The 16,268-nt window shown below is 45.4% G+C and overlaps 1 protein-coding gene across 1 annotated transcript; it reads right to left on the reverse strand.

The window, feature by feature from the left end:
- Positions 1-463: 463 nt before the first annotated feature.
- On the reverse strand, positions 464-10,830 carry LOC100011670 (structural maintenance of chromosomes protein 6-like). The gene is made up of 2 exons (XM_056809429.1): positions 4,519-10,830; positions 464-3,327 (listed from the first exon to the last, which is right to left on the reverse strand). Exon 1 carries the CDS (start codon positions 8,802-8,804, stop codon positions 5,499-5,501), a length of 3,306 nt encoding a protein of 1,101 aa, XP_056665407.1. The 5' UTR covers positions 8,805-10,830; the 3' UTR covers positions 464-3,327; positions 4,519-5,498.
- Between the last annotated feature and the right edge of the window lie 5,438 nt (positions 10,831-16,268).

Here is a 16,268-nt window from a genome sequence, read left to right on the forward strand (position 1 = left end):
CTCTCTTTCTCCCTCTCTCTCCCCCCCCAACTCTCTCTGTCTCTGTGTGTGTGTCTCTCTTTCTCTCCCTCTTCCCCCCTCCAATCCCCCCCACTCTCTCTCTTAAAACAGCTTTCATCTTGGTCCTCGAGACTTCTGGGCCCAGTAAGAAATATTGTGCCTGATCAATATGTCTTCTTCCAGGGCTAAGTGGGGGTGAGGGTCAGGGAAATTGCCTTCTTACAAATTGTAGTTTGGTGTGGCAGCAGGTAAGGCTGCCCCCAACCCAAAATGCAGGAGGCCCCCCTCCCACCTTGATGCACCCCACCCTCCCAAGCACCCTAAGTCCTGGCCCACCTCCCCAGTGCCCCACCCCCCCTGGAATCCTTTCTGTCCCAACAGAAGGCACAGTGCATGTGTTGGACCAATGTATCATTCTACATGCTAACCAGTGGAGCAGAAACACGAATGAGACTTACACTTCTTGATGCTTAACAATCACTTTATTCATTAAGGGCATGCAAACATTCAGTTATATTCACCATTTAATTTTTTTTTGGATTTTTTTCCCTCCCCTCCCTCCCCCCCCACACTTCCTCCCCACCCCTCTGCCATTGAGAAGGCAAGAAATATGATCCCCGATCCCCGTTATACATAATTAGTCATGCAAAACACATTTCCACATTAACCCTGTCGCAAAAAAATAAAGTGAAAAAAATATGTCTCAATCTGCGCTCAAGTTCATCAATCCTCTCTCTAGAAGGGGATAGCTTTTTTCATCGTGAGTCCTTTGGAGTTGTCATGAATAACCGTATTGATCAGTGTAGTTAAGTTTTTTCACAGTTGATTATCTTTAAGATATTGCTGTTAAGGTGTAAGATGTTCTCAGATTTCTGCTTACTTTTCCTTCTGTCAATCCATACCTTTCCAGGTTTTCCTGAAATCAACCCTTCACTATTTCAGAAACAATAACATTCCATTACCATCCTATACCAAAACCTGTTCAGCCATTCCCCGATTGATAAGCATCCCCTCAGCTTCCAATTCTCTGCCACTCCAAAAAAAAGTTACTACAAATATTTTTGTACATATGGATTGTTTTCTTTTTTTCTGTGACCTCCTTGGGGTTTGGAGCTACAGTATTTCTTGGTCAAAGGGTACACAGAGCTCTCTGACTGTTTGGGCTGTCTTCCCAATGGGGAGGACTCGTTCACGTCCATAATACCAATAATGCATGAGTTTCTCTATCTTCCCACACTCCCTCCAGCAAATGTCATTTTTTTCTATCACCTAAGTCAATCTAATAGGGGTGAGAGGGGATCTGCGAGTTGTTATAATCTGCATTTTTAACAACTATTAGCGATCTAGAACATTCTTTCATGTAACTATCAATAGTTTCAACTTTTTCTTCTGAAAATTACCTGTTCATATCCTTTGACCATTTATCAGTGGAAGAGTGGGTTTGATTTTTCCACATTTGGCTCAGATCAGATTCCTGTAAATTTGAGCAATGAGATCTTTATCAGAGGAACTTTTTGTAAAAAAAAAAAAATCTCCCGGTTTCCTGATTTTCTTCAAATTCTGAATGTGTGAAACCTTAATAATTTCATGTAATTCAAATGATCCATTTCACCTACTGGGATTCCCTCTGTCTCTTGTCAGGTGATTAATTTTTCCCTTATCTAGAGAACTACAGGTGATTTCTTTCATACTCCTGAATTTCCTTATGGTATCACCCTTTTACGTCTAAATCATGTATCCATTTTGAGCTTATCTTGGTATACAGTGGGAGATGCTCGTCTATGGCTAGTTTCTAACAGCCTCCTTTCCAGTTTTCCCAGCAGATTTATCAAATAGTGAGTTCTTGCCCCAATCACTTGGGTCTTTGGGTTCATCAAACACTAGGTTACTGTGGTTCATATTAAATATTACAAAATAAAACATTAACCCCATTAGGAACAAACCACCAACCGTATTTTCTTCATGCTTACCAGTAAGCATAACTCATACTGTATCCAAAAACATGGGTCCTTTCTTACCCATCCAGAGGCTGTCACCCCTGAAGGTCACTGGCTGGCAAATTGGCAAATCTCCAGCAATCAATTAGCACTGTCCTCAAGTGGATATGGGTGTGAGTTCTGGGGAGGGGGCTTGTGTGGGGAACACAAGTGCCCAGCTCAGCCTCCATCCAAGAGCAGGCTGAGAGGGAGGGCTTCCAGTAAGTTTCTCTAGTTCTAGTTATGGGCATTAGCTTGTTACGTCAAAGTTCTGATTAGCGACTCGTGACCAAATTCGTTTATTAATTCACTGGACTGATATCTGAAGACATAAGCTAACGGTGAGGTTCTTTCTCAAAATTTCCCATTGGTGGTCTGTCCTATATGGGGGGGGGTGTCACATATATTTATCAGTTGTTTCTGAATACACACGTGTTGTTTCCCAACCTATACAACAAAATGCTAATCTTAATATTTAAAGAGAAGCTACAAAAAACAAACATAAAAACACTTCATCACAAAATAGTGACCAAATAAAAAATGGAGTCAGTTATATCAAGGCAACAAAAGTATTCTCACTATAGCCACCCTTTGGCTGCTGGTTATCCCTGCAGCCATCTAGGATAGTTGATGAAAAGTATGATAATTATCACTAATACAATCAAATTGCAATTCCAAACACTCAATGTTTTTACATCGTTTAAGGTGAGAACACACAAGCATCATTAATACACTTAGCATTAACACGTTTTTAAATATATTCTTAATACATTATGACAATGTCTATCCATTTGTCCCATGTTCTCTCATAGCAAGAACTCTGCAAACCAAGCCAGGAACTGGTATAAGAGAACATGTTACAAGGCCTCTTGATGATGTTCCACTCGAGCCGATGATGCCCTGCGATTCTCCGTCCGATGATCACTGCAGTGTCCTTCCGGCATTTGTCTTTCTTTAGGGCAGGCATGGCTAAAGTCTCTGATTGCCCGCACCACCTGTTGGTGATAGGTGAGCAATCACTGGTATATCTTGGTGAGGTTGTCTTGTGTCTCAGGCAAATCCAAAGGTTGTAACCCCTCAAATTGTGATGGGGTATCTAAGGAGGCAGTCCCCACTGTCACATTGGCAATGTTTTGTATCCTTGGGCATCCTGTCTGTCACAACAGTGACTTACAGGAGCAGCTGGATATCGAATAAGCAACCAGAGGGTGAGGCTGTTCTTGGTTGCAAGGGGCTGCAAGAAGGTACGATGAGGTGATACTTAGGATAGGATGGGTGATGAAATAAGCAACGATGAGAGCAGCAATAGGGTCACAAAGGCACCAATGATGAAATCACAGCACTTGCACATCTGTTAAAAAGAAAAAGAACTTTTCTGTAGATCTTTGTATGTAATTTGCTATCAAGGGACCTGAAACCTATTACCAGGTCCACTGGTGACTCACCATGTTCTGCTTCCCTACCCTAGTAGCCTTCACTGTAATTACCTGCTAGATTGGGGGGGAGAGTGATTACTCCACCAAATTTGGGCTCTTTCTGTAAGAATTTGTTGCTTTGAGGCAGCTAGGGTGGCTCAGTGGATAGAGCACGAGGCCTGGAGATGAGAGGTCCTGGGTTCAACATACCTGGACAACTCACTTAAATCACTACCTAGCCCCTACCACTCTTCCGTCTTGGAACCAATTGATTCTGAGACAGAAGGTAAGGGTTTAAAAAACCAAGAAATCAGTGTTCCTACCTTTTGTTGCACACCTTGGTCTTTGTGGTAGCATAAAAAACTAACAGGAATAATTTTCCCCACAATAGCTCATCCAATCTGGGGGCCAATGGCCATCTTTTTGGTCCCAAACCCTATTGGCATGTAAGCCTTTTCATTTGTTTCCCTTTGGACTGATCCAGAAGGACCAGGTCATGAAAATCCCTTCATCACTAACTTCTAGTCAATAAATGGGGGCTGAAGAGATTGGAAGCCAGGGTTCCATACATACAGAGTAGTATCCTCCGCTGCGTCCTTCATTCACTTTAATGCATGCTGTTATGTTGGTCCCCATTCGAAAGGTCTGATGTCCTTGGAACATTATACATTGAGGCTGGCATCATACTTAAATGTGGAATGTGCTTTCTTTGAAATCCCCCAATCCAACAACTGTCAGTGCTTCCATTTTCTCCTTTCAGGGCTTTAATGTAATTTTTCTACTTCTGACTGAAGAATTGATACCCCCTCTGAAGATCAAATCCTCCCCGAGAATTTAATCAAAGATTGAACTTCCCATATCATTTGGGGGGCCACTGCCCATTCTTGACTGGCCAATCTTTTCTGTGATCTTGTGCTTATCATGTCCCCTAACTAATGTGTCATCTATAGGATGCAATCCCAGGCAGGTACCTGAATTCATTTTACCGAGGTCTTCTCTGCACTGATTATGGAAGAAGAGAGGATCCTACACTTAAACAGTTGTCTGTTGATGTATGTATGTATGTATGTGTGTATGTATGATTAGAAAGACAGAACAAAATACCAACCTGCTTTATTCAGACTTACCAAAAGCATGACTCCAGCTAGCACTCGATGACAAAGTTCCTTCTCTCTCTATCCAACAAGAAGCCATCTGTCTCCCGATGAAGTGGTTGTCTGGCAAGTCTACAAAATCCTTGACAGTCAATCAGCAAATTCTTCAAGCAAACATGATGTAAAAGTGGAGTCACAAGTGTAGGGAACACAGGAGCAAGGGTTAGTCTTAACCCAAAAGCTGGTTGAAGACTGGGGCCACCAGTTTGTTTCTCAAAGGTCTTACTTAGGTATGGGCATTCGCTGGTTATACCCAAGTTCTGATTGGTGGCCGGTAAACTGATTTGTTTACCAATTAATTTCATTGATAACTGATGATATAAGTTAACGGTGAGGCTGATTACAAAAATTCCCACAGGTGGGTTGTCATATAGGGACATTGAATATGTTTATCAGTTGTCTATCAACACACATGTTATATACCAACCTATACAACACATAAGCTTATTTTTACATTGAAAAACAAGTTGTGAAAAAGAAACATCAAAACACTTCAACACAAAACAGTGGCCTAATTAAAAATACAATCAGTTATGTCACAGGAAATGATTTTACTTTAATACACCTAGTGCTTCCTTCCCAGGTGCCCAGTCTTAGCTCTCTTTCGGTCCCTGGGTGCTGCAATGCTGCAGGCCGAGACCCCAACCCCAGTGTCCACAGATCTCTACGTCTTTCTCCCTCAGCTGCCAGGTGCTGGTGATTTTTTTCTTGGATTTCCAGGTCAGAATTTGGTCTGGTGTGTTTTCTACATCTTGATGGAAGGGGCCTGGTGGGGGAGTGATGCTGTACCCCTTCCTGTTAACAATTTTGTTTTTTTCTGAAATACTTTTAATTATTTTCAACATATTTCTTCAAAGTGGGGAGATTTTGAACACAACACTGCAGACACTTTAAGAAAAAAATATATAAAATACCACAATGAGTAGACAGCACTATCACACGAAATTAAAAATTCAATGTTGTTCTTCGGGATTGCCTGTGGCAAAAGGGAAGGTCATCTTCTCCCTTCCAAGGTCAGGGTCAGGCATTTCGAATACTTCAATGAGGGGACTCAGGGGAAGAGAGCTCATGTTCTGTGGAGAGAGCAGGATGATCTGGTGGTTCTGGTAAGAGTTGGATATCTTGAGGAGCATGTCCATGGCGACTTTTCGGCTCTTCCTGTCCATGTAGATGTCAAATGTATCCAGGCATCTGAAGGGAGATTCTGTGACAGACCACAGAGTGAGAAAGAACAAAAAGTTTGAGAAGGCCTGCCTACCTGCTGCTAAGGCAGGCATGTCACCACAAGGTTGGACCTTGATAGAAAGGGTCTCGCTCCTGTGATTAAAACGCAACTCCCCAGAGAAGGACCATTGAGATAGTAAACTGTCAAAGAACAACTTGCACTGCAGAGAAAGATTTTGTCTACTTTTCTGGTAGTTCTCATATCTCTGAAACAATATTTCATCCAGTGTCTCAGTCAGGTTTTTCATATTAAACACTTTTCCACTCAGATCCAGATATCTTTCTTTTATCTCATGGTACTGCAACTTGACTTCTTCCTGGCTTCTGTGAGTGAAGTTTTCTGACTGGATCCTCTGGGTTAACATATCAATTTCTCGGTCCAGAACATCAGAAGCTCTGGTAACTTCTATACGCTGGGGACAGATGTAGCTTGCTTCAACTATTTCCCTCTCAAATTCTCTCTCTTTGATCACCAGCTCTTCTTTGATCACCTGGACAGCATCTACGTGTTGTTTGAGCCTGCTTTGATAATGCATCAGAGATTGGTGTTGAGCATTCACTTCTAAACCAGTCTGGTTTCGTTCTTCCATCAGGGATTCAACTAATTCTGAGACCTTACTGAATTTCAGCTTTAACTCTTCATGTCTCTGTTCGGCCTCTATTTTTGGTTGCCTTAAGTTCTCCATCTCTTCCCTTCGAAGTCTTATCTTCTCCTCGACTTCTTTCATCTCGACTTTAATTTCTTGAGCTTCGTCTTCCAGGATTGAGAGATCTATCGACTGGTTTTCCTCTTCATCCTCAAGATCTCTTATTTCTGAAGTGATGCTTATTACTTTAACCTTGATGTCTCTCAAATGTCGGTAATGAGTGTCAATGGTGTCTCGATTCTTCCTGATGTCATTTTGAAGTGAATACACATGCTGTTGAAATGCTGACAGCTGAGCCATTTTGTTTTCCACTTCTTTCTGCAAATGATTTATTTCTATTTCCATATCCCCTAAGTAAATGGGTCTCAGATCTTCACAGGAATAATAGCGCACCTCAAAAACTCGGTCACCACAAGCACTCACAATTTTGCTACAGTTCTTGGGGGGTGCCTGAACATGCATCACTGCATTGCCAAAAGAACTACTTTTAACAAGGAGCACTTGCTCTATGCCCCTCAGGTCAATCAAAGTATTGGCCACCACTGCATCATTTATTTCTAAAGCTGCAAGAACAGTTGGAAATTCTGGGTGAGAAGCTGCTCTCTCTGTTACGTCATACAACTCACACGCAAAGGGTGACACAATTACCTGGGGTCGGGTAGAGCCCACTGCATAGAACCTTTTAATCAGCTCCTGAAGGATTTGCTCATCTTTGTGGTTGTCACAAAAAAAGTCAAGGAGAAGGCCCTTTAGGCAAGACTCAATAGCCAAAGCAAATTCTGGGTCCCGAACCCTTATGCAAGCTCCCAGGGGGCCTATGGGTTTGAAGGTAAAGTATCCTTGCTTATGGGCATCGTCTATTGCCTCCAGAAGGGCTGGAATCTGGGGCCCAAATCGTTTTAGTGGGTCAGTTTTATAGTCTCTCAAATGGTTTAGCTGCTGTTGCTCCTCATTCAGTATTTCCTGCACATAGGACTCTTCTTCCCTGATCCTAGAGTGCTCCTCGTCATCTTTTTCTATGGACTGATGAAGATACTTTATTTCCTGAACAAGTGAATCTTCTTGCTCCTTAAAGTTATTTATCTTTTCCTTTAACACAGAAATCTTTTTCTGTTTTTCCAACTCCGCTAGCTCCAAATTCTTTTTCACTTGTACAATTTTGGCGTGAAGCTCTTCAGCAACTTTGTCTAATTTGATCAATTCATTCTGGGAGTAATTATAGAAAGCCATAGCTTGGCGATAAGCCCTGTCCCTCCTCTTAGCATCTTCTTTTGCCTCAAGGCATTTGGGCTCTAATAGGGCAGCTTCTTCACTTAACTTAAGCACACTCTCATGAATGGCTACGTACCTCTGTAAGGATTCATTGTATGTGACTCTGGAAACCTCCAGGTCGTGATTTAAAATCATGGTAAGCTGGTCTTCCACATTTATATTAGTTATCATATTACCAATTGTTCTCTCGGTTTCATTCACCAGGGCCCACGTCTTCTCATGTCTCAAGTCCTCTAATTGTTTCTCTAAGGCATCCATAGTCTTGAAATGCTCTTCTATCTCTAGGCCCTGCCTTCGGATTAGGTCAAGTTGCTCTTGACCTTGTTCAATGTCGTGCAGGTTTCTGGCCTTTCTCTCCAAAATTTTCTTACACTCCTCTCTCATCTGCTCAAGCTCAGTCACTTTCAGAAACAATTTGTATCTATCGCTTTCATTTCTGATCCGCAACAACTGCCTGCCCATCTCGTGGGGTAAAACCGACATTGGATTATCTACCCGAATCTTAAAATGCTCAAGAATGGCAATGAGCTCTTCCTTCTGCACAGAAACCAAGTGCCCTGCCTGATTCCGTAGCTCACAGCTGGTGCTCCCATCCACACCGATGTAATGCAGTATGATTATGGAGTGCCCGTAAAACTCAGGTTTGAAAGCATCCTCCCCTTTGTTCTTTAACGACACGGAGATGCGAGCTGAAACCTCTCCATCTTTCACCAAGTCTTTCAAAGGCGTTCCCAGCGACTTTCCACCGAGCCCAACTATCAGAGCTGTTAACAATGCATTCTTCCCACTGCGTCCCACCACAAAATTGATATTAGGTCCAAAATACACTGGCCCAAGGGAGGAATAGCCCATAAAATTCTCCACATGGATGCTTTCAATGACCCCGACCTCCTCCGAGGTCCACTGAGGAGCAACATTTGCAGGTGGCGGCGCAACATTTTGAAAAGACGCAGCATTTTGAAAAGATGAAACATTATCATGGGTTACAACGGTCTGGTGAGACACACCCTCAAAGAAGACCCTCTCCAGGTCCTCATCTGAGTCCCCCTCGGGCCTTGGCCTTGCTCTTTTGTGACACGTAGCCTGGGGGAAACCCTCCTCTTTTCTCTTAGACATTTTATTTCTCAGTAGGGACAGAGGAGCCCCAACGTCGCCGCCACCGCCACCGCCACCGCCACCACCACCACCACCACCACCACAACCACCACAACCCGATCACCAAGTCTATTTAATTACTCGTTCCTTGTCCCCAGCAAGGGTGCTCAGCCCAGTCCAGTCCACGATCCACAAAGTCCGATGCTGACTTTGGCTATTCAGTCCCGGACACTCTCAGCCCCTCTGCAGCCACCGCCAACCCCAGCTTCCTTCTCTAGTCCGGCAGACATAGACAAGGCCAAGTCTGGCCCTTACCTCAGAGCCTGGCGACCGGCTCCGGGAGGCGATGCAGGCGCGTGAGGGAGGCCTCCGGGGAGGCCCGGCACGGGCAACGTCCAGCAGACTCGGCGGGCACCTGGGAGATTCGACAGCGGCAACACACAGGCGAGGCGACGGACACCGTGCAGATCCAACAGCGGCAAGGCCCAGGAGGCGGCGGGCACCGAGGAGATCTGACACCTGCAAGGCTCAGCACACGCGGCGGCCACCAGAGAAGCCCGCGATCGCCGAACCCCAGCAGAAGAGGCGGCGGCGGCAGCGGCAGTGGTCAGTGTCCAGGGGACTCCGACCTCCACTCGCGCCGCCACGCAGATCCTCTCCTTCTCTCCACCACGCAATCCCGCAACTCTGCCTCCCGCACCCGCTCCCAAGACTGGGTACCCCTCACCACTCAGTCCAAGACCACCAGCTGCAAAAGGGCCCAGACCCCAATTTCTGACAGCAACACCATCAGAAATTTCCTTCTGCGCTTGCGCAAACCTGGGAGCCTGGGAGGGGGAAAGAATAGGAGGGCTGGAATGCGCCTGCGTAGAAGCCTTGCCGCATCGACCCCACCCTCAGTTTGCCGCAGTTGGTTTCCTTCTGCACCTGCGTAAAACCCGAAAGAGGGGAGAGACGGAGTATTTGTGTGCGCTTGCGCGACAGCCATTCTGCCATGCCTCCGCCCTTAGTCAGCCGCAGTAACTCCCTTTCTGCGCCTGCGTAGGGTCCGGGACTGGGAGAGGGATGGAGGGTTGTTGTGCGCCTGCGCACCAGTCTCTCCCCCGGCGACCCCACCCCTCTCGGAGTCCGCCGCAGTATCCCTCCTTCTGAGCCTGCGCGAAATCTGCTAGAGGCGGAGGAGGGAGCCGGTGTTGTTATGCGCCTGCGCAGAAACATCTGCGCTGTGGTCCCTCAGTCTGCAGTCCCACATCCGCAGTATCATTCCTTCTGCGCCTGCGCTGACTTGCAGACCAGTTTTACTCCCCACTCCCCACTCCCCCCAGTATGGCCATCTGAAGGCCCAGAGAAAGTTTCCAGGAGTCAATGATGTGGTGTCTCTATCTGTGTCCCCTTTGCGTCCCACGCTGCCCCTTCTCCCTCTTCCTGATCTTGTCCTCTCCCATTCGTTCCCTGAACATTCTTGGGCAGAAAACTCCCAGGTCTCTACCTTCAGGCCTCTCTCTGTATCTGATTTCTCTCTGTCTCTGTCTCAGTCAAATCTGTTTTTTTTTTTAATCTCTGTCTCTCTGATATCTCTCTGATCTGTCTGATTTCTCTTTCTGTGTGCTCTCGTTCTGATCTCTTTCTGTCTCTGATCTCTGTCTCTCTGACCTACCTCTGTCTGATCTATCTATGCCTGCTTTCTCTCTGTCTCTGATCTTTCTCTGTGATTTCTCTTTGTTCTGATTTCTGTCTGATCACTCTGTCTCCCATTTCTCTCTGGCTGCCTGATCTCTGTCTCTCTGTGTGTTTGATTTATGTCTGTCTGATCTCTCTCCTGATGTCTCTCCCATTTTTCTTTATCTCTCTCTGTCAGATCTCTCTCTGATTTCTGTCTATCTCTCATTTCTCACAGACTGATTGATCTCTATCTCTCTCTGATTTCTCTGCCACTGATTTCTCTCTGCTATATCTTATCTGTCTATCTTGGTCTCATCTCTCTTATCTCTGTCTCTGATTTGTCTCTGTTCGATCTTTCTGTGTCTCTCTCTGCCTGAATTCTCTGTCTCTGATTTGTCTCTGTCTGATCTCTGTCTCTCTGATTTGTCTTTCTCTTTCTTGATTTCTGTCTCTCTGATCTTTCTGTTTGATCTCTGTCTCTGATCTCCCTGTCTTTGATTTCTCTGTCTCAGTCTGAACTGTCTGTCTGATTTCTCTCTGTATCTCTCTGTCTGATCTTCCTCTGTCTCTATCTGAACTCTGTTTCTGATTTTTCTCTCTGTACCTGATCTTTGTTTGATCTCTTTCTGTCTCTGTCTTTCTATTTCTCTCTGGATGATCTCTGTTTCTGATATCTCTCTAATCTCTCTGTCTTTCTATCTTCTCTGATTTCTCTGATCTGTCTCTGATTTTTCTGTCTCTCTGACCTGTCTGTCTCTGTTTTTCTCTGTCTCTGATTGCTCTCTGCCTCTGATTTATCTTTCTAATGTCTCTATTTGATCACTCTGTCTCTCTGATTTCTCTCTGCCTCTATCTGATCTATTTCTGCATCCGATTTCTCTTTTCTCCAATTTCTGTCTGTATGATCTCTGTCTGATTTCTCTGAACACTGATTTTTCTCTGTTTCTTTCTGATTTCCCTGTCTCTGATCTATTTTTGTCTTTCTGATCTATCTCTGTTTGATTTCTCTTTGTCTCTCTCCGAACTAACTCTCTCTGATTTCTCTGTCTTTGACTGATTTCTTTATGTTTCTGATTTATCTCTGTCCAGTAAGTCTCTGTCTGCTTTCTCTGCCTCTGTCTGATCTCTGTCTCTGATTTCTGCTTTCTCTCTCTCTCTGATTTCTTTCCCTGATCTCTCACTCTCTTTTATTTCTCCCTCCTGTCTCATCTTTCTCTGTCTCTCTCTGATCTCTGTCTCTATGTCACATCTATTTCTTATTTCTTTTATCTCTATCTCTATGATTTCTGTCTGTCATCTCTGTCTCTTTCTAATTTCCCTTTGTTTGATCTCTTTCTTGGTCTGATTTCTCTTTGCCTCTGTCTGATCTCTCTCTCTCTCTCTCTCTCTCTCTCTCTCTCTCTCTCTCTCTCTCTCTCTCTCTCTCTCTCTCTCTCTCAAATCTGGTCTCAGATACTTCCTAGCTGTTACTTTGTGCTGATCCCTAAAATGTGTGGCTAAATCCTGTCCCTTCCCTCCTATGCCTCTCCCAGATTCTATGATATGTCCAGAGGCTATTCCAAACAAATTGAATTTCTTTCCCAAAGCATCAGATCCATATGCTGCTTTGGATGTGGGAACTGAGAAAAAACCAGATATGGCTGAAGCTGAAAGAAGTTGGACTTTTTGTATAGAGCAGCCAGTCAGGAAATCTTTGGGCAGCTGAGAATTAAGTGATCCATCTCAGAGATGGAGAGCCAGAGGGACCAACCTCTTTTTGTAGAAGAGAAAATGGAGGGCCAGCATGAAGTTCAGAACATGTGGATTAATTTATGAAGTGATGAAATGGGGGCAGGCACGTGCAGTTCTTTGAGTTCTTGCTGAGAAAGACCACAATTAGCAGCAGGAAACAGAGCAGCAATTACATTTGATCCAGGAACAGAGACAGGAGCTAAAGGCATACAGAGGGAGACTGAGGCACGGGAGCAGGGGGTAGGATGGTAAAGTCAGGCAATGTTGGGAAAGAAAACAAAGGGGAGAAGCAGAGAATATCATTTGTGTAACCATGGGTTTGAGTTGGGAGCACCAGGCAGCATGGGCCTGACAAAAATGGAAGAAGGGCAGGGGGCAAGAGTTCGAGGACTCATCTGACTAGAGATTTGGGGGGAAGCTGACCAACTTCTATCTGCACCGCCTTGGAGTTAGTCCATTAACGTGTTCAAATCATCTCAGAGTTCTCACTTTTTGGATTTTCTGCAGGTCTGGAGTTGGGGAGATCTGGAATTTTCTTGAATTTCCATATCATTGAACTAGAACCATGACAGCAGCACCTAGATGGCTATGGCTTCTGCTATGCATCACTTATTACCAAGGTGTGAGTTTTGGTTAATAGAAGGTACAATTTAGCAATTATGCTCCTTTGGTCTATGTGGCAGTTCGTGGTGGCTTCTTGGATCCCTTTTGCAGCCTTATTTCCTTCTCTTGCCCTTTATTCTGGCTCCTTAGAAACTTCCTACACTGACTTCAAGGGGGACCAGAACAAGATACAGTCTTTAACACCCTTTGGCTTATCTCACACCAGTAGTGTCCATGTCACCCAGGGACTTTTCCTTCTGCTAACAGCCGAGGGGCACAAATAGATCACCGCCCCAGAGGACCGCTGTGCCCTTCTTCCAAAACTGTTGCCTTGCCATCCCAATGACAATTCCCACATGCATGACGTCAAAGAATTTTGGATAGAGTTGATGGCTGTGGAGGCAGAAAGGTTTATCCTGGGAAGTCACTTCTCCTCTCTCTGTACCCAGCCAGAAGGAGTAGAGTGAGTTCTTCCCTGAAGACAGCTGAACATTCCAATAGTCCCTGTGCAGTATTGAAATGCTGAGAGCTCTCATTTCTACCCCTTTGCCCTTTGCCTTTCTCCTGGTCTTTCCTTTCTTCTTCCTGCCTTCCTCTCTCTCTCTCTCTCTCTCTCTCTCTCTCTCTCTCTCTCTCTCTCTCTCTCTCTCCCACTCTCCTTCCCTTATCTTCTGTGTATTGGTTCCAAGATAGAAGAGCAGCAAAGGTTAGACAATGGGGTATAAATGACTTGCCTAAGGACACACAACTCAGAAGTGTCTGAGGCCAGGTTTGAACCCAAGACCTTCTGTCTTCAGGCCTGGTTCTTTATCCACTGAGCCACCCTAGTTGCCCCCTTCCCTGGTGTTTCTGAGCATGGTGGTCAAAAGTGAAGGCAGAGGTGGCGACTCCAAGGCACATCTGAGTTTTGAAATCGAATCTCTTCTCTGTTCCCAGGAACAGGGTCTTGGGCTTCAGAGATGCCAGGAAATAGAAGGTTCTTTCTGGATGCTGAATTAATGAAGTTTCTGGTGGTGGAGCTACTGCAACCATAGTGTTGTTTGATTGTCAGCTGATTTGTTCTCCTAAATGGCATTCAAATCCCTTCCTCCCTCAGGGCCCTCCTACCTTTCCAGGCTTATTAGACCTTCCTGCCCAGCATATATGCTTTGTTAGGTGGTAGTTAGAGTGAGAGCATGACCTCTGACCCCACTGAGAAGGGAAACAGCAAAAGAAGCTCCAGCTCTCCCATGGGAAAACTTGTGTGTGACCTGAGCCACCCCTGGTAGTGTGCCTTCTTTGATCTGTTTCTATTCTAATGTCTGGCCTGGCCTGGCATTGGGGTGGGGATCCCTCATGTTAATCTGTCCTGCTGCCACTTGGGCCTGGCCTCTTGTGAGAACCTCAGCCCCCAAAACCCAAATTCATCTAATAGGTGAGAGGTGCAAGGGACACCGCCAGGGGCTCTGGGCACCTCTGTCACCCACTCCCCTGTTCTGGGTCAGACTGGGGCAGGGAGATCTGCACAGCATGGTGGGGGGCACCAGCAGGCTACCCAGCCTAGGACGAGTCCAGGAACAGATGGTGACTGTGGATCGTGATGTTGGGAGCAGGTCAAGGGACTCAATTCTGGCCTCTAGCCTGCAGTGGGATCACCTGGGTGGGAGTCCCAGACCCTGGTGGGTGCATGAACCCAATAAAAAGTATTGATAACCAAGCTGGCTCTCTTTCTTTGGTATCTCAGTAATCTTGTGGAGGCTGTTTCACCCTATATAGTGGCATAATTAGTGCAGAACAAGTCTTGTGTCTTTATACTCTTTGATCCAGGGGCATAAGCTGTTCGCTGCCATGGATAAGATCTTCTGTCTCAGCTCTGGCTGCCCCCATGCCTTCCTTCTTCCACTCTGATTACTGACACTCCTGGCTTCCATTAAATTCCAGTGCTTTGGAGGCACTGAAGTGGTTCAGTGGATTGATAACCAGCCCTAGAGATGGGAGGTCCTGGGTTCAAATCTGGATGTAGACACTTCCCAACTGTGCCACCCTGGACAAGTCACTTGAGCCCCATTGCCTAGCCCTTACCACTCTTCAGCCTTAGAACCAATACCCAGTATTGATCCTAAGGCTGAAGGGAAGGGGTTTAAAAAATTCCAGTGCCTTACCTTTCCTCATTATTTCCTATTCATTCTGTTTTTTAGAAGGAACACATCTGAATCAGACTCACACAAATTAAAATAAGGACCTGGGAAGAGTCATCATCCGCTGGGTCCCAGAAGGTCCCAACTTTTAGTGCTCCCAAGGGCATGTGATCCCCTCAAAGTCTGTCCACTTCCCTCCCAGTCTGAGCTCCTGACCCAGTTTGGGGCTTGTTGGCTCAGACCTGGTCAGGAGTTTCAGGAGAATGCCCCTGGACTCATTTGTGCTGGCTATGGGGCTCTTGGGGGTCGTGGCTCCCCTTGCATCTGTGAATCAAACCCCAATGATCCCATTTTTGTCTTTAACCTGTGTCCAACTGACCCCATGGCATGCTGAAAGGAGTATTTCAGGAATGTAATCTTCTATGTGACTTTGTACATATTAGCAGGCAGATAACAAGTCCAAGTCCTCATTTACTTAGTTGTTTGGGATATGGCATGACTTACCCATTCAGATTGAAGACATTGAAGTCATTGTTTCAAAATTCCATCACCCAAGTAAACTCTTTTTACAGGGATGATGACCTAGCCCACACAGCTGGGTTCAAAAAGCCGCAAGTTTACAGATAAAGGGGATTCTGCAAGGCCTTTTCTTTGTAACTTTTCTCTATCATTTCAGCTCATGTATCTGGGAGTTTCTGGGAAGCCTTGGGCTTGCCCCTCCCAGTCTCCTAAATAAGTTTCTTTTTTTGAAGGGAGGAAAGAAGACAGTTTTAAATTTTGAATGTGAACAAATTACAAAAAATGGGTGGGAGCCTCATAAATTTGCAGCAAAGTTTCCATCTTAGAATCAACACTGTGTATTGGTTCTAAGGCAGAAGAGCAATAAGGGCTAGGCCAGTGATGGCAAACCTTTTAGAACCTTTTAGACACCTGTTCCCTGGCCCTGTTACCTTACCCCAGACAGGGGTGGGAAAAAGGGAATGGCTGGAGTGCTCTGCTCAGGGGAGGGAGAAAATGCTTCCATTGGGCTGCAGGGCAGGGGGGAGAAGAGGTGCAGTGGAGAAGGGGAGGGGGAGGGGGAGAGGGAGGAGGAGGGAGGAGCAGCTTTGTGCCTTTCTAGTAACTAACTCTGTCAGGTGATGAGGAGTATGGATCCATAGGGAGGTCTCTGCATGCCATCCTTGGCATGCGTGCCATAGGTTTCCCATCATGGGGCTAGGCAATAATGGATAAGTAAATAGGTTTTATTGGGTTAATTAGGTTGACTGGCTTATTGGGAGAAGTTACTTGCAAGTGTGAGGCCAGTCATCCTAGGTGGCAAGAGGACAAAGTAACATGGTCACACAGATAGGAAGTATGAGGTCATATTTGA

The sequence above is a fragment of the Monodelphis domestica genome, chromosome X (genome assembly GCF_027887165.1).
Source record: "Monodelphis domestica isolate mMonDom1 chromosome X, mMonDom1.pri, whole genome shotgun sequence".
Classification (NCBI taxonomy): Eukaryota; Metazoa; Chordata; class Mammalia; order Didelphimorphia; family Didelphidae; genus Monodelphis; species Monodelphis domestica.